Source organism: Saccopteryx leptura, chromosome X (genome assembly GCF_036850995.1).
Source record: "Saccopteryx leptura isolate mSacLep1 chromosome X, mSacLep1_pri_phased_curated, whole genome shotgun sequence".
Classification (NCBI taxonomy): domain Eukaryota; kingdom Metazoa; phylum Chordata; class Mammalia; order Chiroptera; family Emballonuridae; genus Saccopteryx; species Saccopteryx leptura.
The window spans coordinates 81,988,698-82,011,330 of record NC_089516.1 but is presented as its reverse complement, the minus strand read 5'-3'; the positions used below and the strand labels follow the sequence as shown (position 1 = coordinate 82,011,330).

Sequence of the window (22,633 nt, the reverse complement as noted above, 5' to 3'; positions counted from 1 at the left end):
TAACACAGACAGATCATTGAAATTTGGAGTGATACCATTGGTAGGTGACCAGGGAAGAAGAAAGGCTGCAGAGAAACCACCCCCCTTGAACACCCGCCCCCCTTATTCAAGCCCAGTTAGGACTTTCTAATATTCCGATCATCCTGTGGTTACCTTTGGTCATGGGGTTTCAGAAGTAGGCAGACCTACTTCTGAGCTTGCCAGGTTTAGTATATGGCCTCCCTTTTTTTTGTTCACACAGGTATACAGGGATAGGAAGAGCTGCTGAATACTTTCTATCTCTTGCAGGAGCTGAACAGTTTTATCCCCACTTTTCAGAACCTAGGGTAGCCAACTTGCGCCCTCAACAAAAAGGGGCTGCTTTCATGCTGATCATTGTTCCTTTTGTACAAGCTAGTCAGCCTGTAATTACACATTTATAAGCACAATAGTTTGAATATTGTGCCCAACATATTTGTTGAAAGGACCAACTGGCTACGCGTTATCTAACTACAGAATTGGCTCTCTCCAAGTCTTCACTGAGCCAGAAATTGCCTGCAAAAGATGGTCCTAGTGTCTTTAAGGTGGAACAGGAATGGAACACACAGGTGAAGGGTCACTCCACTTGGTTCTAGTCCTGGTTTCCACCGCGGATAAGGTAGCTGGAGGCCAGAGTATCTGAAAGAGCACTGCTTCCTTTGCTTAACGCTGCATGGAATCAGCGGTTGCCAAAGGGAGTGAGGAAAAGTGACAAAGCTAAGAGGCGTGACGAAGTCCCTAAGTTCCGGTCCGCGGTTCCGACTAGAGTCCTCACAGCTGCCAGAGGGCGCTGCACACAAAGCCTTAGACTCTATGGTCATTCTCACGAACTCCCAGGAGGAAGCGCAACCAAGAACCTCCTATATACTTCCGGTTCGCGCCTACCCTCTTCCTTTTCGTGCTGCTAGCGCTCTCGCAAACATGGTAGGAATATGGGTTTTGGGGCACGGTAGTATCCAGTTTAATCTTCCCTGTTCCGTCGACGGCCCTATTCTGGGATGGGACCAGACTCATGCGTGGACTCGTCGTATCAAGGAAACCGTGGGTTGCTGGGATCGATCCCGAGGGGACCTGGCTTTGGCGCCAGGAATTAAAGTGATGGGATCGAAGAGGCAGACTTAGCCAGAGGTGGAGTGAATATGCTCGTTGCCCTTTTGGGGCTTGTCAGAGGCCGCTGTACATGGAACACGTGGGGCTGGACCCCTTTCTAGACAGTGACGTGTTAGCGAGGAGCTGGAGAATGAAATTTTCCTGGGCTGCCTTAGAACGGGGTGGGCATTGTGGCATTGGCATCTGATAGCTCTGCACGTGCTGAACCGCTTCTTTACTAGGTGAACGTTCCTAAAACCCGCCGGACTTTCTGTAAGAAGTGCGGCAAGCATCAACCCCACAAAGTAACACAGTACAAGAAGGGCAAGGATTCTCTGTATGCACAGGGTAAGACGTTCTGATGTGTGAGATTTGATTTCAATGTGGCATTTATGTAGCACAAGCCCACCCCCGATCCCGCCGCTTGGGCACTGACATTTCAGCTGGAAACCGCAAGATAAAACACTCAGGATGTTTCAATGTGGCTGCTTTTGGTACACTTTAACAACTTTACCTTCCTCCAGGAAAGCGGCGTTATGACAGGAAGCAGAGCGGATACGGGGGGCAGACGAAGCCCATTTTCCGCAAAAAGGTGAGTAGTAATTGCTATTTGACCTTGCTTCCACTAACCGGTAAAGACCTTGCCATTTGTTAGCCCACACACCTCTACAACGTATATGTTTTTCAGTTTCAGTGGTTGTCTCAGTCGTACACCCCTAGTAGGCAGAGGAACTGGGAGTGCAACCAAGGTCTGACTGAAGTCTACAATGCTGTGGCGTTCAGCTTTTGAGTTTTTTGTCCTTTCCTTTTTGAAGAGGCAAACATCAAGTGGAGGGATGTGCCCTGGCTTTCTAAAGACTGACATCTCAGTACACCAGGAAATCTTTTGTCATCGTGTCCTAGTGAACCCACAGCTCCTGCTTGCAGTAGCATTCTTAATTTTGCTTCTAAGCCCAGAAGCCTGCAATTAGTCTGCCACTCGCCTCAGGAAGTGATAAACCACTTTAAAATCACCATTTAGGCCTCCCACTGGTCTCCCAAATCCTGTCATTCTCAGACTGTTTCTGTTTTTACCCTGGGTCATTTGGCTACTCCTTCAAGTACACGGTGCCTGGACCAGCATTCCCGTGAACATAGTGTTTCTTTTGGCACTTTGCTCTTCGTTTAGCCTGGTTCCAGACGGTGCTAAGGAATGACAGTAGTGTTCATTTACTTGCAGTAAATGATTTGCTCTTGGTGATTAAAGGGATGATTGCCTTCTCACATCAGGTAACTTGTTTAGAATATGGGGAGGTTCTAGCTATATCTTGGGTTATTTTGAGAATTGTGAACTAGCAGCAGAACTTGTAACTACAGGAGCAGGCTAAAAAAGTTGACTATTTACAGGGAGTGTACCTTAAGTTTAATAATACAGTTGACTGCACAAATTCTAGATGTAATTATAGGGACTCTCCTTACGATGGATAGATCTTAAGCAACAGTTGTTAACCCTGTTTAGTGAATTGCAAAAGTTGTGTTTATCTCACAGTGCATGGACTTGGATGGCCCATTTTTGGCCGTGTGGGATATTTCACTAGGTCAAGCAGCTGACGGGCCACAAGTTTAAGGTAGTATCATGAGTGCATATTTGATAAGAAGCCCTCTAGAATGTCAGATGTGGATGGAGAACTTGATGGCAGTTAGGTAGCCTGCTGCCTTTGGCTGTTCCATTCTTTTAAATGCTGTGGTTTTCACATTTCCTCCCTACAGCTAAGGACAAATTGTCACAACTCTCACCACTTGCAAAGCTTTGCTTTAATGTAGTACTTAACCCAACACAGTTATATTTTTGCAGAAAGATTTTCTGCAGTGATTTATGAAGGGGAACACTTTTTTTTTTCCAGGCTAAAACTACAAAGAAGATTGTGCTGAGGCTTGAATGTGTTGAGCCCAACTGCAGGTCCAAGAGAATGCTGGCTATTAAGAGATGCAAGCATTTTGAACTGGGAGGAGATAAGAAGCGAAAGGTATATTTATTGTGGCATCAGGATCAGGGGCGGTCCTATCAAAATACTTGAACCATAGCTGAATATGGAAGGTTTTGGAGGTTGTGTTTGGCATGAGTAGTAAAGGGAGAATGAGACTTACCTTAATAAAGGATGGTGATCCTTTTCGGAATAGACACTGTTGTTGACATGAAAGATTCTTTGCAAAATACAAAAACTCACTTTTTTTTTCTTTTCTATTACAGGGCCAAGTGATCCAGTTCTAAGCGTCATATTTTGTTTTATCATGTGGCAATAAAATCTTGAGAATATATTCACTTCATGTCGTTGGCAATTTTATGCTTAGTGATTTTTCTGGGAACTTGACTCTGGATTGGATCTTGTTGAACTCATATCAGATATCATGGTTTAGTATGGTACTTTAATCACTTGGGGCTTTAATGAGGTCCCTTTTGCTGTTATGAAGTAATGGCTATTGGTTATCTTGGGACATAAGCAGAGACCTAAACCTCTAAAAGGGTAAGCTCAGCAATAACTGTCTCCATAGTGAATGTAAAGTTAACCAAGAGTGAAACAATTTGTCTCACATACCTTTGTGACTTCAGTCATTTAATGAGGAATTTGGACCCCATTTTCTAGGTACCACCATACTATGTATTACAGTTCTTAAGGCTTCTCATGCCCCCTAAACGTTCTGACACTCCCCCTCAAATTTAGTAGGTGTAAATTCTTTTCATGCAAAGGATATAATTTCTAGTGGATTAAAATACACTGTATTTTGAGTGGGCCTTTTGTACCCTGTTGGTCTTTGTCGTAAAATTTTATCCAAGGGAATGAAACAGCTGAACTGAGAACACAAGCAAAAACAACAGACAGATGGTGGGGTACATAGTCGCTCTGACAACAAAATATAAATTTTTAAAGCTTTTAAAATGTCTTGCTTCTTTCTAACCGAAACAAAACAGTGCCTGTGGGATTTATTCGAGTTTTTAAGCCTGCAGTCCATTCATAAAACCCCAGCTTTGTCTTCACAGGGAGGAGTTCTGTGATATGACAGGCAGGATTGCAGGCCACTCCTCTACCCAGGGAAGCAATATTGACAGTGTAAGAACGAGGGCCTCCAATCTCCTGAAGGTTCACCATAGCCACAGCCCACGCTAAGTTCGAGAGAGGGCGTTCCCACACCTCGATGTTGTCTTCCTGAAAAAGAAGCCAAGAAAACAGTTGGGACAGCTTGGTAACTAGCAATAAGCTGCCTTGTGACATTCAATCTTCTTGTCAGAACTATGAAACACTCTGGGAAAAAATAAAAATCATCCTGTAGCATGTCTGGGAAATAAAATGATTCTAGCAAAAAACTTCCTATCAATATCAAGATTAAAAAACATGTTCTCAAAAGATCAGTGCATATCCTCATAAGTAACAGATTTAGACCCAAGCCAAATTTGACACTTGGTTATAAAGCCATCTTTTTTTTTTTTTTTTGGTATTTTTCTGAAGCTGGAAACGGGGAGAGACAGACAGACTCCTGCATGCGCCCGACAGGGTTCCACCCGGCACGCCCACCAGGGGGCGTCGCTCTGCCGCGACCAGAGCCACTCTAGCGCCTGGGGCAGAGGCCAAGGAGCCATCCCCAGCGCGCGGGCCATCTTTGCTCCAATGGAGCCTCGCTGCGGGAGGGGAAGAGAGAGACAGAGAGGAAGGAGAGGGGGAAGGGTGGAGAAGCAGATGGGCGCTTCTCCTGTGTGCCCTGGCCGGGAATCGAACCCGGGACTTCCACACGCCAGGCCGATGCTCTACCACTGAGCCAACCGGCCAGGGCTATAAAGCCATCTTAAAATAAATACCCCAAATAAACATTTGGGTGAACTGTAAACTAGATGGCAGGAGAACACGTACCTGGCCAATTCCTATTTTCTCCCATAGAACATTCTTTACTATACCTTTCTAAGTAGGTACCCCTGCTTGCCTAAGGGGTCCTGGTTGATGGCAATTACATCTTTATTCTGAAGGAGGGTTTTGGCTTGAAGGCTGATGTTTCGGAGGTCATTGGACATGAGTAACGGAGCTGCCATGATAGCCCAGAGGGCCATCTGAGTGACCTGCTGATCCCAGCTGAGGCCAAAGTTGCCGATCACTAACTGGGAGAAAGAATGAAGTTAGAGTTCAAATGAGAGAAGACAGAAACATTCTTCAAGTTGCCTAGAGGCCAAAGCCACTTTCCACAGCACACAGCTCTGAAGACTGTCACGTAAAGCCTGCTCCACGGAATGTGCCGATTCACCTTGAATGTCAAGTAGGAAACAGACCCACTGCAAGGGTGTGAACAAAAAGGGCTCAGGTAAAAAAATAAATTAAAAAAAAAAAAAAAAAAGGGCTCAGGTGCTCACCATATCTGGGTCATTCCAACCCCCTGGTCCGGCGGCACTGACAATTGTCTTCTGGTTAGAAGATGTCCAGAACAAGATACTCTTTATACTTTGCCAAGAATCATAAACATCTCCAGAATTTCTCCAGTGATTGCAGTACTGTCGGATTTCTGTATAATTGGGCTGTGAAAACAGAGATGACTCTTCTGTTTACTTTCTACTAACATTCCTGTGAGGTGAAAACAGTCAAGTTTAAAGGAAGCACTTACAGCCTTCTCTTCAGGTTATAGTTTACAGGTCCCCAAGAGGAGAGCTAAATCCTTATAACAGAGTTTCACTGTAAGTTGCTTCAGAAGTAGGCAATATAATTTAAAGCGCTATTTAAAATGGCTTAAACAGTATTTATGCTGGAAATTTATCAAATGGTCACTAGGTACTAGGATTATGGAGAATTTTAACTTTTTTCACACCTCACGGTATTTTCAAACTTCTAAAATGAACATGTATTGTTTTTATAATCAGAAATAACAAGTGATCTGAATAAGTAAAATAAAAACAGCTGAAAAATTACAGAACTTATCAAATACAATAATGCAACCTGAATCCTAGGCATATCATTTGTTACAGGAACAAATAAAAGTTTTAAAAAGGGCATGTATGATACCCACGATTTAAGATGTTGAGAAAGCAATGAAGAATATTTTACAGAGATTAGAAGGAAATAACAGGGATTCATTCTATTGATATAATTATTCAGCACTTACAGTATGCTAGGGATACAGAGATAAAGTCAGACGATGTCCCTGCACTGTTGGAACTTACATCCTAGTGGGGGAGACAGATGATGAGCCAGTCAACACATAATTCCATATAGTGCTTAGGTCTTAGATGGAAACTAAACAGGTTAATGTGATAAAGAATGAATGGCTAGAGCCCTATCCATTCATTAGATAGAGTAGTTGTGAGAAGACCAGTCTGAGTATGTAGTTTCTGGTCTGATTCAATGTTAAGGAGCTGAGAAATCTTGGGAAACACTGTACCAGGCAGAGAACAATAATCAATAGGCCCTGATGCAACAATAGGCTTGGAGTATTTGAGGCACAGAAAGAACACCAGTACAGCCTGACCAGGCAGTGGTGCAGTGGATAGAGCATCGGACTGGGACGCGGAGGACCCAGGCTCGAAACCCTGAGGTCATCAGCTTGAGTGCGGGCTCATCTGGTTTGAGCAAGGCTCACCAGCTTGAGCTCAAGGTCTCTGGCTCGAGCCCAAGGTCACTGGCTTGAGCAAGGGGTCACTCGGTCTGCTGTAGTCCCCCACCAAGGTACATATGAAAAAGTGATCAGTGAACAACTACGGAGCTGCAACAAAGAATTGATGCTTCTCATCTCGCTCTTTCCTGTCTGTCTGTCTCTCTCTGTCTTTGAAAGAACACGAATGAAGTTGGAAAGGTAGGCCAGGGCCAGATCAGTGGAGTCTGATTGTCTTCTAAGTGCAATGGGAAGCCAGTTCAGGGTTTTAAGCAGGGGAGTGAGAGGATTCCATTTACATTTTGACAACAATACTCTGGTGCTGCTTGGAAAACAGATGGGGGCAGGGGCAGAGAGGAAGTAGAGAGATCAGCCTGTTGAGGAGCAGTCAGGGTGAGAGATGATGGTGACCTGAAAGACCAAGATGGGTGCAGAAGAGATGGAAAGAAATGGGCTGACTCAGGATTCATTCTGTAGATAGTACTGATAGGATTGTTGATGGACAGGTTCTGAAACCTGAGACAAGGGGAAGAATCAAAGGTGACTGACTTCCCAAGTGGTGGTAGCTTAGACTCCAAGTAGGGCAGTGGGGATAGTAGGTAGTGGTTGGAGCCTAGGAGAGACGGCAGGATGAGACCTTTAGTCAGGTGGGATTTTGAGGGAGACTTCTGTTCTCAAGTCCTGAAAATCTATCACCAAGGCTCTACTGGATTCTGGACTCATTAGCTCACCTTACGAAAGGGCCACATATAAAGGGGCCACTCACAGGAGTACACGATGCTTCGGCCAGTCTTGTTCAGAGCCAAGGACATATGCTTATAACCTGTATGAGGAAACAATAGGTGAAAATAGGGGAAGAAGGGAATTTTCAGCAGGGGCCATATAGTTTAAAAGAGGCTGCCTGGAAGGGCCATGTTTCTATTTTAAACAAGCAGCAGAAACAAGTGGCTGTTCTGTGCTGAAGGTGTGTTATTAATTGCCAGATACAGTCCAGGGTGGTGCATATATTGAGGAAAGGCAGGCATGAAGATGCCCCTTTCTCTGTGACTGTTAGACATTCTTGATGTTTTCCCAAATGATAGTATGGCGAGTTAGAATTACTGTTTGTAATGAACTCAGAGCCCTCTTGAAATAAAAGTGCATATTAGCCATGGATGGGCAAGCATGGATTTTACACTGCACGAAGGAATGCATGGACAAACTGAAAGAAGAGATGAAGTAGGAGCTCGGACACATTGACAATAATTATTTTCAGTATTTCTGACTGGGTACTTCAAATGGGAAATTTATGTCTACGGATGCTCAGTTACCTTGGCCTCAAAGTTCTTCTCTTTGCTCATGGCTAAATCTCTGGAATGAAACATACCGTCTGCCAACTGTTCCACACTGTCACAGTAACAACCATCAAATTTTAGCAGATCTACTCCCCAGTCAGCAAAGGTTTTGGCATCAATGTCATAGTATCCAAAGCTCCCAGGGTAGCCCGCGCAGGTTTTTTTCCCAACATCTGCATAAATCCCTAGCTTCAGTCCTTTGCTATGAACCTGAAACAAGAGGAAAGAGTCAGCACAATGGACGGGCAATCATGAAGCCGAGAGGGAGAACCACTCTAGGCTGTGGGAAGACATGTGCACTTCACCAGTACTGGCGACATGTTTTCCCACAAGTCCCCAAACTATCCAGATGAGTTTGTTGGGAGACAAAGAGCCAACCCTCCAATTCTGCTGAGTTCAAACTACACAGGTAAGCTATAGCACAGAACTAAAGAGAAAGCTATCAGCCACTGTAATCTTTCTCTGATGGAAACCTAAACGTTACCTTTCCAGGGCAATGACACATTTCTCTGGACAGAATCTCTCCTTGACCAAACCTTGATCAGGGTTCTCTGAGAGCCCTCTTCGCAAGGCCTCAATCCCGGCCTTTGGTGTCCACTTATAGTAAGAATCCTGCTAGCCTGACCAGGAGGTAGCTCAGTGGATAGAGCGTCGGACTGCGATGCCGAGGACATAGGTTCGAGGCCCCAAGGTCGCCAGCTTGAGTGTGGGTTCATCTGGTTTGAGCAAAAGCTCACCAGCTTGAGCCCAAGGTCGCTGTCTCGAGCAAGGGGTTACTCGGTCTGCTGAAGGCCCGCAGTCAAGGCATGTATGAGAAAGCAATCAATGAACAACTAAGGTGTTGCAATGCGCAATGAAAAACTAATGATTGATGCTTCTCATCTCTCCGTTCCTGTCTGTCTGTCCCTGTCTATCCCTCTCTCTCTCTGTCTCTGAAAAAAAAAAAAATAAAAGAATTTGCCTGACCTGTGGTGGCGCAGTGGATAAAGCATAGACCTGGAAATGCTGAGGTCGCCGGTTTGAAACCCTGGGCTTGCCTGGTCAAGGCACATATGGGAGTTGATGCTTCCAGCTCCTCCCCCCCTTCTCTCTCTCTGTCTCTCCCTCTCCTCTCTAAAATGAATAAAAAAAAAAAAAAAAAAAAAAGAATCCTGCTAAGTCTTCCTCCCACTCTCGATATATGATCAAGTTCCTCATCTCCCACCCTTCATGTCTAAGCTCTTGGCCTGGTTTAGCAAGAACCCTCTCCCCTTGATGTGTTCCCTTGGTCATTTTCCATTCTCTGACTCTCAATCTGCTTGTTGGCTACAGATCCCTACTTGTCTTTGTTATACTCAGAATTGACCGCAGTTCCTTCCCTTGCGGCAACAGTACTGAATAATGTCTTCATTGCCTTAACTAATGTTTAGCTCTATTACTCTTTAACAATCCCCAGAAAGTATTCCTCCTATCTTCTAAAATTCTAGTTAATAGTACAGTTGCAATACTGCTCAGAGCTTATATGGAAATATATGTACACATATGTCAAAAACCAAGTTCCTTTTTCTTTCCAGAGAATTCGGCTGTTTCAGCAAAAGAACTTATCTGAGATGGGCCTCAAGAACTATTGCAAAACAGATCTGCTGATGGGATGAACATTCCAACTGATAAGCTTTGCAATTCCATGTTCAGATAATGGCGGCTACTTGACATTCTAAGTGTTTTTGAACAAGCCTCCATGCAGAAGTGTTTAGTCTCCTGAACGAAAAAAAGAAAATTATCTATAAACTTACATAATTAGCTAGGTGGCGGATCCCACTAGGAAAGCGTATAGGGTCTGCCTGAAGTCTGCCTTTTGAGTCTCTCTGGGGAGCCATCCAACAGTCATCAATGCAGAGGTACTTATACCCTACTTCCCTCCAGCCATCTGAGTTCATGACATCTGCCATCTGCATGAAGAGCTTCTCACTGAAAGAGAAATTCCAAGAATCATGATAATTCATTATACAAATGCTTGGGCACCTCCTACTTGTTAGGCACCTTGGGGTTTTCAATTTTTTCCAACTCAGTAATAGATGGGTAGTAATCACATTCAATGCAAGTTAAAATGAATTGAGCCCTGTTTTTTCTCCTTCCCCTCCACTCTTTTTTTTTTTTTTTCTTTTCTGAAGCTGGAAACGGGGAGAGACAGTCAGACTCCCGCATGCGTCTGACCGGGATCCACCCGGCATGCCCACCAGGGGCGATGCTCTGCCCCTCCGGGGCGTCGCTCTGCTGCGACCAGAGCCACTCTAGCGCCTGGGGCAGAGGCCAAGGGGCCATCCCCAGTGCCCGGGCCATCTTTGCTCCAATGGAGCCTTGGCTGCGGGAGGGGAAGAGAGAGACAGAGAGGAAGAAGGGGGTGGGGGTGCAGAAGCAAATGGGCGCTTCTCCTATGTGCCCTGGCTGGGAATCGAACCCGGGTCCCCTGCACGCCAGGCCGACGCTCTACCGCTGTCCCCTCCACTCTTAATATTTCTACCCTGAGAGCCCTGAACAATTAAAATAGGAATGAGAAATACATGAAATTGAAAAGGCTATTAGAACTAAGAAAATCCCTCCTCAGATAGCCAGCTATTTGAATAAAACACCCAGAAAAGAGTCAACCCCTGTCCCTTATTTAATTAGTGAAATGGTAACAGGCAGCACAAACTCCAATATTTCTTATTTCAAAAGGTTCAGCTAAAAGAGTAAACATGTGCATTCTGCAAAAGATAAGCAAAGGTGGTGTGGTACCAGTAGCATCGGGATACACACATCAATGGAATTAAACAGAAAGTTCAGAAACAGATCCTTCCACACATTTGGTACCGCGAAATTTAGTTCATATTAAATGTGGCATTCTTTATAGCACAATAAAGACCAGATGGATTAAAGATTTAAGTATTTTTAAAATCCATAAACATCCTAGTAGAAAATATAGGTGACTATATTATCTTCAAGTAGGAAAGAAAGGACTTTCTCAGTATGACGCCAGTCAGAAATAACAAACGAAAAAAATCGATATTTGAGCCCTGGCCGGTTAGCTCAGCGGTAGAGCGTCGGCCTAGCGTGCGGAGGACCCGGGTTCGATTCCCGGCCAGGGCACACAGGAGAAGCGCCCATTTGCTTCTCCACCCCTCCGCCGCGCTTTCCTCTCTGTCTCTCTCTTCCCCTCCCGCAGCCAAGGCTCCATTGGAGCAAAGATGGCCCGGGCGCTGGGGATGGCTCTGTGGCCTCTGCCTCAGGCGCTAGAGTGGCTCTGGTCGCAACATGGCGACGCCCAGGATGGGCAGAGCATCGCCCCCTGGTGGGCAGAGCTTCGCCCCTGGTGGGCGTGCCGGGTGGATCCCGGTCGGGCGCATGCGGGAGTCTGTCTGACTGTCTCTCCCTGTTTCCAGCTTCAGAAAAAAAGAAAAAAAAAAAGAAAAAAAAATCGATATTTGATATATAAATATTAAAACCAACATATAGCAAGAACCAATATATTCACAACACATGATAGGCAAGACAAAACAAAAACAGAATAACCACACAAAAAACAAACAGCCCCCCCAAAACAAATAAAACCATTCCAATTGAAAGACAGGGAACTAACACAGAGGCAATCCATAAAAAGAGCCAATTTAGCAAACAAAAAGATGTTTAATCCTGTTCACTTTCATATACTGTTGTTGGGAATGTGTATTAGTAAAACATTTGGGGAGGACAGTTTGGTATGTCATAAAGTGAGCACACCCTTGGACCCAGTAACTAGACTTCTAAGGAAAGAATCAAATGGACAATGGAAAATTGAAAAGCCTGAATAGCAATTAAGAGGAATTTGCTTAAATTATGTTTAAAATGTTAATATACAGCCTTAGAATAATTTTCCAGTAAATAACCATGATTACTTCTGGGGAGTGGAATGAGGAGAATCTTTATTTTCCTTATACTTTTCTTTATTATCTACATTTTTTTTGCATTGATCATGCTTTATAATCAGATACAAAAATAAAACAACCACCACTTATAAAAAAAATAAAAGAGAAAAGGAAATAGGTGACGGGCATAATTGCTACACACTTTAACCCAGGGCCACAATAAACTTCGCTGAAACTTAGGTCAATTAATTCTGTGATGTTTGACCAACATCCTGACTTTATCTGTGAAGCTGTAAAGACATTCATAGGAATAACTTATAGCCACTGGGCTAGACCATAATTGCTGCTTTTAGAGGGGCCTCTGCACCTGCGGTGTCTTTATTAGGTCTAAGAATTATTTTATTATTAACTAGTGTCACCCCAACAAACAATAAAAAAAGAAACTGATTGACAGGTGGGTACTAGACTTATCAGGGTAATCACTTCATAAGTTACACAAGTATCTAATCACTATGTTGTACATCTGAAGCTTTATAATATTGTATGTTAACTGTAAGTGAAATTTTTGAAAATTAAAAACACACAACTATTTTACAGATCCTTCTGAGTTATATTTCTGAGGTAAGAGTTTTTATTCCCAATTTACAGACAAGGAATGTGTAAATCAGATAGGTTCAATACCTGTCTTATCCAGCTAGTCTTGCTGAGGAAGGTCAGGGAAAACATGTTCACCTCCCAGTGGGACCTGACAATTGCGGGCTCCTTACTTCCTCCCCTGTCCTTGGAATGTGCATTCTGCATGCTTTCCTCACTCCCAGAAGCTAGAAATGTGTTGATACTTCACTTTGTTGCACCTCACAGATGTTGCGTTTCTTACAAATCGAAGGCAAGACCCTCCACCCGCAAAAGAAATGACGTTTTACTGCGATCGTCTGGAACTGAACCCACAATATCTCTGAGGTATGCCTGTACGTGACTGAACCCAGCTCTGTACAAACCTTTATTTGGCCAGCAGGTGTGGAAAACTACTCCTCTTGCAGCCTTCCAAGACAAGCTGCATAGGTAAGTTCCCTTGCTCGTTAAAACTGCCACCTACCAATCTGAAATGGTCTGCCACTTTCCTGTCGTTTCTCCCAGCGCTCCTTGACCAGGGCAGTTTCAGATTACACCCAGGATGCTCCTGGCCAGTTTGCGAACCAACAAGCCAACAAGCCTCCACCTTGGCTTCCACAGAAGGCATACCTGGGAGATACTGCGGTGTTGGTTCCAGACCACCGCAATAAAGCGAGTCCTAATATTTTGTTGCTGGTGTAGGGTCTTCTTGCCTTCAAAATCTGCGAAGGGCAACAAAGCGAGCTATGCTCGTATCAAGTTCCTCCAGGTCAATGTTTCTGCCAGACGCCACACTCAAAGGCGAGAGAGGTGGGGAGATCGCAGAGACTCCAAGGTCTCTCTCAAGTTACAGTCAAGGAACCTTGTGACCCAAAAAGAAGAAGAAAGGTCTTCTGTCTCTCTTACTCATCGTAGCTGTACTCGTTGCTAGTACTGGTAGTGGCAGGGCAGCAACTCAAAAGAAGGGTCTAAACGTAAATGGATGGTAAATAGAGAAAAGTCCCTAGCTGAGAAATCCGGCAGAGACGGAGAAGGGCCACTGGCCTGACTCGCACCTCAGAAGAGGTCAGACAGAGAAAATTCAGGGCTGATCCCCACCCGGGGAAGTTCGCTGAGAATAAAAAAAAAAACAGCAGCAGAAAGGAAGCTCTCCCTCAGGCTCAGATGCTCCGACTGAGACCTTCTACCGCTCCAAACACAAGAAAAGGTGAAGAGAAAGGGGTACCCAACATCTCCCATACCTGATACAGGAATCCGGCTCTTCTTTACAGTCAGTGTTGCACATGAAGCGCTCCCAATGCAACCAGCCCATGGTAGGGGTCATGGCCAAGCCATTGTCAAGGGCCCAGGCCCCAGGAACGTCCCAGAGAACCAAGGCCATTAAGCAAAGCGCTGTCACGCAGCCCAGCGGCTGGACGATGGCTGTCCGCCTCATCATTACTGTAACTATGCATTACACATTATCGCGGTAAACTGGGTTTTTAAGTTTAATTTTAGGGACGGGCCAATCACTGGAGAGTTAAGTAATGACGTCATTGTTTCTCAGGCAACTGGGACGGTTATCTCCAGAGGCGGACCAATGATCAATCAAGTAAAACGCACAGCAACCAATCACGTTCTTTCTTCCTGGAGATTGGCCGGCCCTATTTCCATACCAGAAGGAAGTGAGGCACTTTAATGATTCCGGAGTTTAAACCCAGAGTTGCTCACGTGACCGAGATCTCACATGACGTAGGCGCTCACGTGATCAATCGCTTACGTGAGCAGAAGTAGTTCTGGTCGTCGTCTTACCGTCTCGCTATAGCCGTTGGAGGGAAGAAGGAGGAGCTGCGTCCGGCATCGTGCGAGGTTGGTGTTTGGGTTCGAACTGGGGACTCAGGGGTGGTGATGAGGCAGACTAAAGTGGGGTCCGTGGGCTGCCGTCGCCTTTTCCGCTCCTCGCTCCTCGCTCCTTGCTCTCCCCTCCCCCGCCCCTCACTCCCCCATCTCAGTGCCGGGAAGCCGCCTTTGCTGCGCCTGGTGGGGAAATGGTGGACGTTCGTGACTGTGTGTGGTTTTTGTGTATCGCTCTGTCTGGGCGGGTCTCGGGGGACCCGGAGGAGAAGCCTTAAGGTGAAAAACGTTTGAAAACCCCGTCCGGGGATTAGGAAAAACATCGAAACGCGTGGTCCGAGTGCCGGTCCGTCCTTTAAGGACTCAGTCCCCGCTGCCTGATTGTGTGTAGGGAGAGGCACCAGGTCAATCTTATATGAAAAACCCCATCCAGGCAAACGTTACGTGCCCAGTAGAGGCGCCTCGTAAATGTTTTTACTGAGTTGAGTATTGAAATACCGTTTATTTTTCTGCTTATAACAACAGTTTTTTTACTTGTTCGGCTTTGAACATTTGAAAAATAACAGTATTCTATAAGCTAAAAAAAAATACTCGTAATTCATCACCCAAAGATAACTTACTCAGCATTCTGGTGTATAAAAAAGTGTATATATAACACACACAGAAATACACGAATTCTTAACTCACAAATGGACTCCTAGTTCCTAATTCAGGCAACGGAGTCGTAGTGGCCCTCCCAGGAGATACAGAAATGAAGCAGAACCTCCCTGCCACAACAGAGGGGCTATTAAGGCCCAGAGTGCAGGGACGGTAAATGGAGTGGGCCATTCAAGAGCTAACAGTGGCAAAAAACTAATCTGAAATTTTATCACGCAAATCTAAAGATGGTTTTTAGGAAGAATTATCACTGCAGAGGCAGTGGGCAAGGCACATAATAGGTAGTTAGTGTTTGTTGAATTGAATCCGCTATAGTTTTATGGCAGTTAGTACACTTTGTACCTTCCACGAGGCCTGGTGTTCCAAGACCCTGTTAGATAAGCCACCTACATACAAAATTAGAAATTTTAATAAAATTTGTTATATCAAGACCCAGGAAGGCAAACATTTTAATGTTTATTTTTGTTGAAATAAAAGTAACCATCTGTGGAAAATTAAGAATGCACCACCATTTTTGAAATAAAAATTGAAAAAGCCAAAGACGTACCAGTCAGAAACCACTGTTAACACTTCACACATTCCCCATACATATATTTTTTCCTAACTTTTTTTTAAAATTCCAATTACAGTGGTTTTTTTAAAAATTAAACCTATGTAGTCGTATATAAGGTAAGAAGTGAAAATTCACTCTTCCTACCCTCCAGTTCTTTTCTCAAAAAGCAAGTTTATATTATATGCTTCCAAATCTTCCTCTATACATTTGCAAACATACGTAAAAGCATGCTTAAATTTTAAAATAAATAGGATCATACTATGCATACTTTTCCATTTTAAAATAAGTAGGATCATACTATGCATATTTTTCCATTTGATATATTTTGGAAACCTTAGGTCAGGGCAGATCTTTTTTTAACAGCTTCAACGCACTCCATTTTAAGGATAAAATATAATTCATTCAGCTATCCCTCTATTGATGGATAGTTAGGTTTCTAATTTTCTGCACTTACTAACAGTACAGCAGTGAACATGTGTGAGCATTTCAGTTAACTAGGCTCTGGAAGAAATACTAGCAGGGATGAAGAAGATAAATTTTTAGCCCTGGCAAGGTAGCTCAGTTGGTTAAAGAATTGTCCCAATATGCCAAGGTTGCGGGTTTGTTCCCCAGTCCGGGCACATACAAGAATGAACCAAAGAATGCATAAATAAGTGGAATGACAGATCGATGTTTCTCTCTCATCTCTCTCCCTTCCTCTTTCTCTAAAATTGATTAAAAATTTTTTTAAGAATATATGTTTTTTACATAGTTGAGATTATAGGGTAGCTGTGATCTTGGGTCACTTAAGATTATATCATAAATAATTTCTCACATTATTAGTTTTATAATTTTTAAATTAAGTATGTAATTTATCTTTCTTAATAAAATACCTTTCAAGGATTGTATAGCCCCATAAATCATCTTAATTTCATATCATCTTCTCAGGGCATGTAACCTGAAGGGGGTTTACTATTTCAATAGATGTGATACATATTTCCAAATTGCTTTCTAGAAATACTGTATCAACTTTTACTATCCTGCATGTGTGTTAGTTTATGAACCCTGAATATCAGCATTGATTTATCATCCCTGTTTAGTTTTCACTCTCTTGATGGGTGAAAAGTGGCAGTTCTGGTTTTAACGTGCATTTCAGGTGATGAATGAGATGTGAACATTTCTCAGACTTCTTTACTGTATCATGTCTCTTTTCCCCTATATTTAATCTGTTATTAAGTCCCATAGAGGCCACTGCTTTGAATGCGTAGATCACATCTTTTAAACTGCTGTTGCCTTATGTGAATCCTTAACATATTTCTAGATGAGGGTTCTAACTGATCTTACTAGTGTCACTTCAACCCTCTCTGCTTGAGTGCTGCACTGTTGCCATGGCGATCTGTCTGAAAGGGTTCTGAAAATGTCGCTTACCCGGGCTCACTCAGATCCCCACACTCCCCTGAAAGGCCCCTTTGCGTTTGTTTGTCAGATAAGGCCTTTGGGGTCTTATCACTACCTTGCCAGCTTTATCTCCTCTATCTTCGTTTTTGTTTTTTTGTTTTTTGAGAGAGAGGGAGGGAGAGAGATGAGAAGCATCAACTTGTAGTTGCGTCACTTCAGTTGTTCACTGATTGCTTCTCATACCTGCCTTGAGGGGAAAGGGGAAGCTTCAGCCAATCATCCCTTGCTCAAGCTAGCGACCCTGGGCTCAAGCCAGTGACCTTGAACTTTAAGCCAGTGACCATTGGGCTCATGCCAGGAACATGGGCTCATGTTGATGATTCTGTGCTCAAGCTAGCGAGCCTGCACCCAAGCTGGTCATCTTGGGTTTCAAACCTGGGATCTCAGCGTCCCACTGTGCCACCATTGGTCAGGCTGCTCCATCATAATTTTTAAAATTTGTTTATGGGTCCCTGAACCAGTTAGTCTGTTTCATTTAACCATTCACTGCCAACTGATAGAATTGATCAACCGTGCCCTGCTTTAACATCACCCTGCACTGAATTATGTTATAGCAGAGATGTTTGTTTGCCCTTTTGTTTTTAGTAGACATATAGTGCCCCTTTAGGACCATGAGTCCTTTTTGGACTTACTGATCTTTGTATGCCAGAGCCGAGTACTGGGTCTAGCAACTGAAAAATGTAAAATGAATGTGTGAATTTCCCATAATATCTTTTTCCCCATTTATCTCAGTTCTTAATATTTCCCTGATTTTATAAGTTTTTTTTTGAGAGGTTGAGAGAGAGAGAGAGAGAGAGAGAGAGAGAGACAAGAAGGGAGAGAGATGAGAAACACCAACTCATAGTTGCGGCACCTTAGTTCATTGATTGCTTTCTCATGTGTGCCTTGACCGAGGGGCTCCAACTGAGTCAGTAACCCCTTGCCTAAACCAGCGACCTTTGGTTTCAAGCCAGCAACCCTGAGGTCATATCTATGATCCTACTCTCAAGCCTGTAACCCCACACTCAAGCTCTTGAGCCCACACTCAAACCAGCAACCCAGGTTTCGAACCTGGGTCTCAGTGTTCCAGGTTGACGCTCTACCCACTGTGCACCTTGTCAGGCTTATGTAACTTCTTTATATAAGGTTATTCATGTGTTGCAGGTATCTTTTGAAGTGTATTGTTTGTCTTTTTATTCTGTTTCATCTTTCTTTTGATATAATGGAAGTTTTCATTTTTATGTAATCATGCATAGCCATTTTTTTATTTGTTGACATCTTCCACTGGTTTTGTTGGTGTTAATTTTTTACTCTTTTTTTTATTATGATGTTAATATATATGGTCAATGTAGAAATCTTACAACATACAGAAATTTCCAAAGAAAATATTCCCTGAAACAAAAAGGTCCCATAATTCCACCACCAAGAAATAAGCACCATTAATGATATCTAATACAGCCTGACCTGTGGTGGCGCAGTGGATCAAGTGTCGACCTGGAACGCTAAGGTTGCCGGTTCAAAACCCTGGGCTTGCCTGATCAAGGCACTTATGGGAGTTGATGCATCCTGCTCCTCCCCGCCTTCTCTATCTCTCTATCTCTTTCTCTGTCTCTCTTCTCTAAAATGAATACATAAATAAATATAAATGATATCTAACACATAATAGTATCAAGTAAATAATTGTTGAATTAGAAATGTGGTACAGCCTTTTTGTTTTTATGAATGTCTTATAAAAAAAAAGCTATCAGTGTATTTGAATTATGTGTTAATAGTTGGCTTTTTTTCCATTACTATATTGTGAACATTTTTTTCAGCTACGCTGAAATTGCACTGAGCCAAGCTTGCCACCAAGAGCCTAACAGTCACCATGATGCTGAGCTCGGAAGGCAGGGAGGGTTACGTGGTGAAGGTCCGGGGCCTTCCCTGGTCCTGCTCTGCTGATGAAGTGATGCGCTTCTTCTCCGATTGCAAAATCCAGAACGGCACGTCAGGGATCCGTTTCATCTACACCAGAGAAGGCAGACCAAGTGGCGAAGCATTTGTCGAACTTGAGTCGGAAGATGAAGTGAAGTTGGCCCTGAAGAAGGACAGAGAAACCATGGGACACAGATACGTTGAAGTATTCAAGTCCAACAGTGTTGAAATGGATTGGGTGTTGAAGCACACAGGCCCAAACAGTCCTGATACCGCGAATGATGGCTTCGTCCGCCTTAGAGGACTCCCGTTTGGCTGTAGCAAGGAGGAGATTGTTCAGTTTTTTTCAGGGTTGGAAATTGTGCCAAATGGGATGACACTGCCGGTGGACTTTCAGGGGCGGAGCACAGGGGAGGCCTTTGTGCAGTTTGCTTCACAGGAGATCGCTGAAAAGGCCTTAAAGAAACACAAGGAAAGAATAGGGCACAGGTACATTGAAATCTTCAAGAGTAGCCGAGCGGAAGTCCGAACCCACTATGACCCCCCTAGAAAGCTCATGGCCATGCAGCGACCAGGTCCCTATGATAGGCCAGGGGCTGGCAGAGGGTATAATAGCATTGGCAGAGGGGCAGGGTTTGAGAGGATGAGGCGGGGCGCCTATGGTGGAGGGTATGCAGGCTATGATGATTACGGTGGCTATAATGATGGGTATGGCTTTGGGTCTGATAGATTTGGGAGAGACCTCAACTACTGTTTTTCAGGAATGTCTGATCATAGATATGGAGATGGTGGGTCCAGTTTCCAGAGTACCACAGGTCATTGTGTACACATGAGGGGATTACCTTACAGAGCCACTGAGAATGATATTTACAATTTTTTCTCACCTCTTAACCCTATGAGAGTACACATTGAAATTGGACCCGATGGCCGAGTTACTGGTGAGGCAGATGTTGAATTTGCTACCCATGAAGATGCTGTAGCAGCCATGGCAAAAGATAAAGCTAATATGCAGCATAGATATGTGGAGCTCTTCTTGAATTCTACTGCAGGAACAAGTGGGGGTGCTTACGATCACAGCTACGTAGAGCTCTTTTTGAATTCTACAGCAGGGGCAAGTGGGGGTGCCTATGGCAGCCAAATGATGGGAGGGATGGGCTTATCCAACCAGTCCAGTTATGGAGGTCCTGCTAGCCAGCAGCTGAGTAGTGGCTACGGAGGTGGCTATGGTGGTCAGAGCAGTATGAGTGGATATGACCAAGTTCTGCAGGAAAACTCCAGTGACTATCAGTCAAACCTTGCATAGAAAGAGGAGGAGCAGTAAACAGCTACTATAGGAATAAAAGCTGTGCATTTATGGGAGTTGAGTAGAATGGGAGGGCTGTCTAGCATATCCAATATTACTGGTAAATGGGAAATACTGATTCTGATCATTCTTGGTCAGTTTCTTTCTGCTTTCTTGCTTTCTTACCTTCCTCCCTCCCCCCCTTTTCCCCCTCTCTCCCTTTCTTTCTTTCTTTCTTTCTTTCTTTTTTTTTAAGAAAACAAAGATTAACACTTTTGCATTATAAACTTGTGATTTATGCTTACTGTAAAATGGAAGTCAAGATTGTTTTCAAACAAGCTCAGTAATTTTGAACATTGAAAGCACTATCTAGAGTGTAATAACAGTTCAGTATTGACCATAACTATTAAAACAACTTTCATCCTTCCTCAAGTTAGTTACGTTATAGGAGTGTACCTAAGCAGTAAGCGTATTTAGGTTAAAGCAGTTTCACTTATGTTAAATGTTGCTCTTATTCCACAATACATTGAAAACTTTGGGTGCGTGTTGAAAAACATGCTTTTCTGTAAAACTCAAATATAGGAGCTCTGTCTACGATTCAAAGTGAAAACATTTGGCATGTTTGTTAATTCTAGCTTTTTGGTTTGCTATCCTGTAAGGCACGTGAGTGTATACTTTTATTTTATTTTATTTTTAAGATCTGGGACAGTTTTGAGATGTAACACCAATCAATACTTTAGGAGTTGGGTCATGTCATTTGTATAAAATTCTGAAGCTTTGATTTAAATCTTTCCTTGTATTGTGATTTCCATTAGATGTATTGTACTCAGTGAAACTTGTTAAATAAATCTGGCTTTTAAAAACTGGAAAAAGAATCTTGTACAATTTGATTTTTATTCTGTCATATGAACCATTTCTTTTACACAGTCCTGTGCTGTTGAAGTTGTTTTCCATTTTATTTATTTTTTTTCCTTTTTTCAGTGAGAGGAGGGGAGGCAGAGACGGATTCCTGCATGTGCCCCGACCGGGATCCACCTGGGAAGGCCACTAGGGGGTGATGCTCTGCCCATCTGGGGCGTTGCTCCATTGTTCTGCAACAGTTCTTCTTAGTGCCAAAAGTGGAGGCCATGGAGCCATCCTCAGCGCCTGGGGCCAACTTGCTGTAGTTGAGCCATGGCTGTAGGAGGGGAAGAGAGAGAGAAGGGAGAAGGGGAGGTATGGAGGAGATGGTCACTTCTGTGTACCCTGACCAGGAATCAAACCCAAGACATCCACATGCTGGGCCGACCCTACTGCTAAGCCAACCGGCCAGGGCCAATTTTTAAAATATTGAATATATAAACATTGATTAACATTTTAATACATTTTTTCATATGTCATTAATGATTTCTAAGATATATTTCTGAGTCAAAGGTACACACATTTTAGAAGCTTTTTATTTCTATTACTGGAAAGACCATGGTACTTTGTGTTTCCATCAGGGGTGTGTATATGTGTGTTTACCCCCATAGCCTTCTCAGTGATGCACATTGCAGTCGTCCCTTGACATATTGCAGTTCACTTTTCACGGTCTAATTTTGTATCGTGGGTTTTTTGCTATATTGGGAGATTTTGTGGTATATAGATATTTTTATATATTTTAATTATTTTTTGCAGTAAACATTTTCTAGCCTAAAAAATTGAAAACTAGCCTGACCAGGCGGTGGCGCAGTGGATAGAGCATCGGACTGGGATGTGGAGGACCCAAGTTTGAGACCCCGAGGTCGTCAACTTGAGCCCAACATTGCTGGCTTGAGCAAGAGGTCACTTGGTCTGCTGTAGCCCCCCTGCTCCAGTCAAGGCACATAAGAGAAAGCAATCAATGAACAACTAAGGAGCTGCAACGAAAAATTGATGTTTCTCATCTCCCTTCCTGTCTGTCCCTCTGTCCCTATCTGTCCCTCTCTCTGGCTCTCTCTGTCTCTGCCAAAAAAAAAAAAAAAAAAGAAAACAATATATATATAAATAATAAAAATATAAGGTCACTACTTTGCTGATTTTCGCCTATTGCGGGGGGTTCTGGAACCTAACCCCTGTGATAGACAAGGTACCTCTGTATTCATGATTTTGGCCAATTCATTAGTTGAAAATTGGTAGGCCACTGCTATTTACATTTCTTTGATTAATATTGAAGTGGAGCAACTTTCTGTTTGTTTCTAAACTTACCCCCATGTCCACAGGACTATTGGGCTATCCTGGAGTACAAGGGAGCATGCTCCAAAATCCAAAGAAGAAAAAAAAAATTGTCTTCTTTCATTTAACCATAAATGAGAAGATTTAGGCATCTTTTTATGTTTTGAAAAAGTAGGACTGTATTACAGAAATAATTCAGTCTCCTATGTAAATTAATAGTCTCTAAATACCCTTTAAGGTTTTTCAGAGCATTGAAACCTTGGTTTAAACCAGTGGTTCTTAAACTGAA

The 22,633-nt window shown here is 43.4% G+C and overlaps 3 protein-coding genes across 4 annotated transcripts; 2 read left to right on the top strand and 1 right to left on the bottom strand.

The window, feature by feature from the left end:
- The first annotated feature begins 831 nt into the window (after positions 1–831).
- RPL36A (ribosomal protein L36a) lies at positions 832–3,409 on the top strand. The gene is made up of 5 exons (XM_066357496.1): positions 832–942; positions 1,350–1,455; positions 1,632–1,699; positions 2,991–3,113; positions 3,338–3,409. The coding sequence occupies exons 1-5, from the start codon at positions 832–834 to the stop codon at positions 3,356–3,358; spliced, it is 429 nt and encodes a 142-aa protein (XP_066213593.1). The 3' UTR covers positions 3,359–3,409.
- A 594-nt stretch (positions 3,410–4,003) lies between these two features.
- Positions 4,004–13,985, bottom strand: GLA (galactosidase alpha). Its single transcript, XM_066357495.1, has 7 exons — positions 13,759–13,985; positions 9,818–9,992; positions 8,078–8,255; positions 7,443–7,534; positions 5,483–5,644; positions 5,036–5,233; positions 4,004–4,292 (listed from the first exon to the last, which is right to left on the bottom strand). Exons 1-7 carry the CDS (start codon positions 13,953–13,955, stop codon positions 4,020–4,022), a joined length of 1,275 nt encoding a protein of 424 aa, XP_066213592.1. The 5' UTR covers positions 13,956–13,985; the 3' UTR covers positions 4,004–4,019.
- A 248-nt stretch (positions 13,986–14,233) lies between these two features.
- HNRNPH2 (heterogeneous nuclear ribonucleoprotein H2) lies at positions 14,234–20,979 on the top strand. 2 transcript variants are annotated; one of them, XM_066356805.1, is made up of 2 exons: positions 14,234–14,365; positions 18,791–20,979. In XM_066356805.1, exon 2 carries the CDS (start codon positions 18,844–18,846, stop codon positions 20,191–20,193), a length of 1,350 nt encoding a protein of 449 aa, XP_066212902.1. In that variant the 5' UTR covers positions 14,234–14,365; positions 18,791–18,843; the 3' UTR covers positions 20,194–20,979. The 2 variants fall into 2 exon arrangements, with proteins under 2 accessions (XP_066212902.1, XP_066212901.1); XM_066356804.1 differs by having other exon boundaries at positions 14,258–14,371.
- Positions 20,980–22,633: the final 1,654 nt, after the last annotated feature.

What these genes read in the sequence shown, in the direction of transcription:
- GLA (XM_066357495.1), bottom strand. Translation starts at nt 13,955, where the DNA reads ATGATGAGGCGGACAGCCATCGTCCAGCCGCTGGGCTGCGTGACAGCG. An exon ending in TGTGGAACAGTTGGCAGACG is followed by an intron (nt 7,535 to 8,077) that starts GTATGTTTCATT and finishes TTCCTCATACAG; the next exon opens with GTTATAAGCATATGTCCTTG. An exon ending in AGGGGTACCTACTTAGAAAG is followed by an intron (nt 4,293 to 5,035) that starts GTATAGTAAAGA and finishes CTTCTTTTTCAG; the next exon opens with GAAGACAACATCGAGGTGTG.
- RPL36A (XM_066357496.1), top strand. Translation starts at nt 832, where the DNA reads ATGGTCATTCTCACGAACTCCCAGGAGGAAGCGCAACCAAGAACCTCC. An exon ending in CTAGCGCTCTCGCAAACATG is followed by an intron (nt 943 to 1,349) that starts GTAGGAATATGG and finishes CTTCTTTACTAG; the next exon opens with GTGAACGTTCCTAAAACCCG. An exon ending in AGCCCATTTTCCGCAAAAAG is followed by an intron (nt 1,700 to 2,990) that starts GTGAGTAGTAAT and finishes TTTTTTTTCCAG; the next exon opens with GCTAAAACTACAAAGAAGAT.
- HNRNPH2 (XM_066356805.1), top strand. Translation starts at nt 18,844, where the DNA reads ATGATGCTGAGCTCGGAAGGCAGGGAGGGTTACGTGGTGAAGGTCCGG.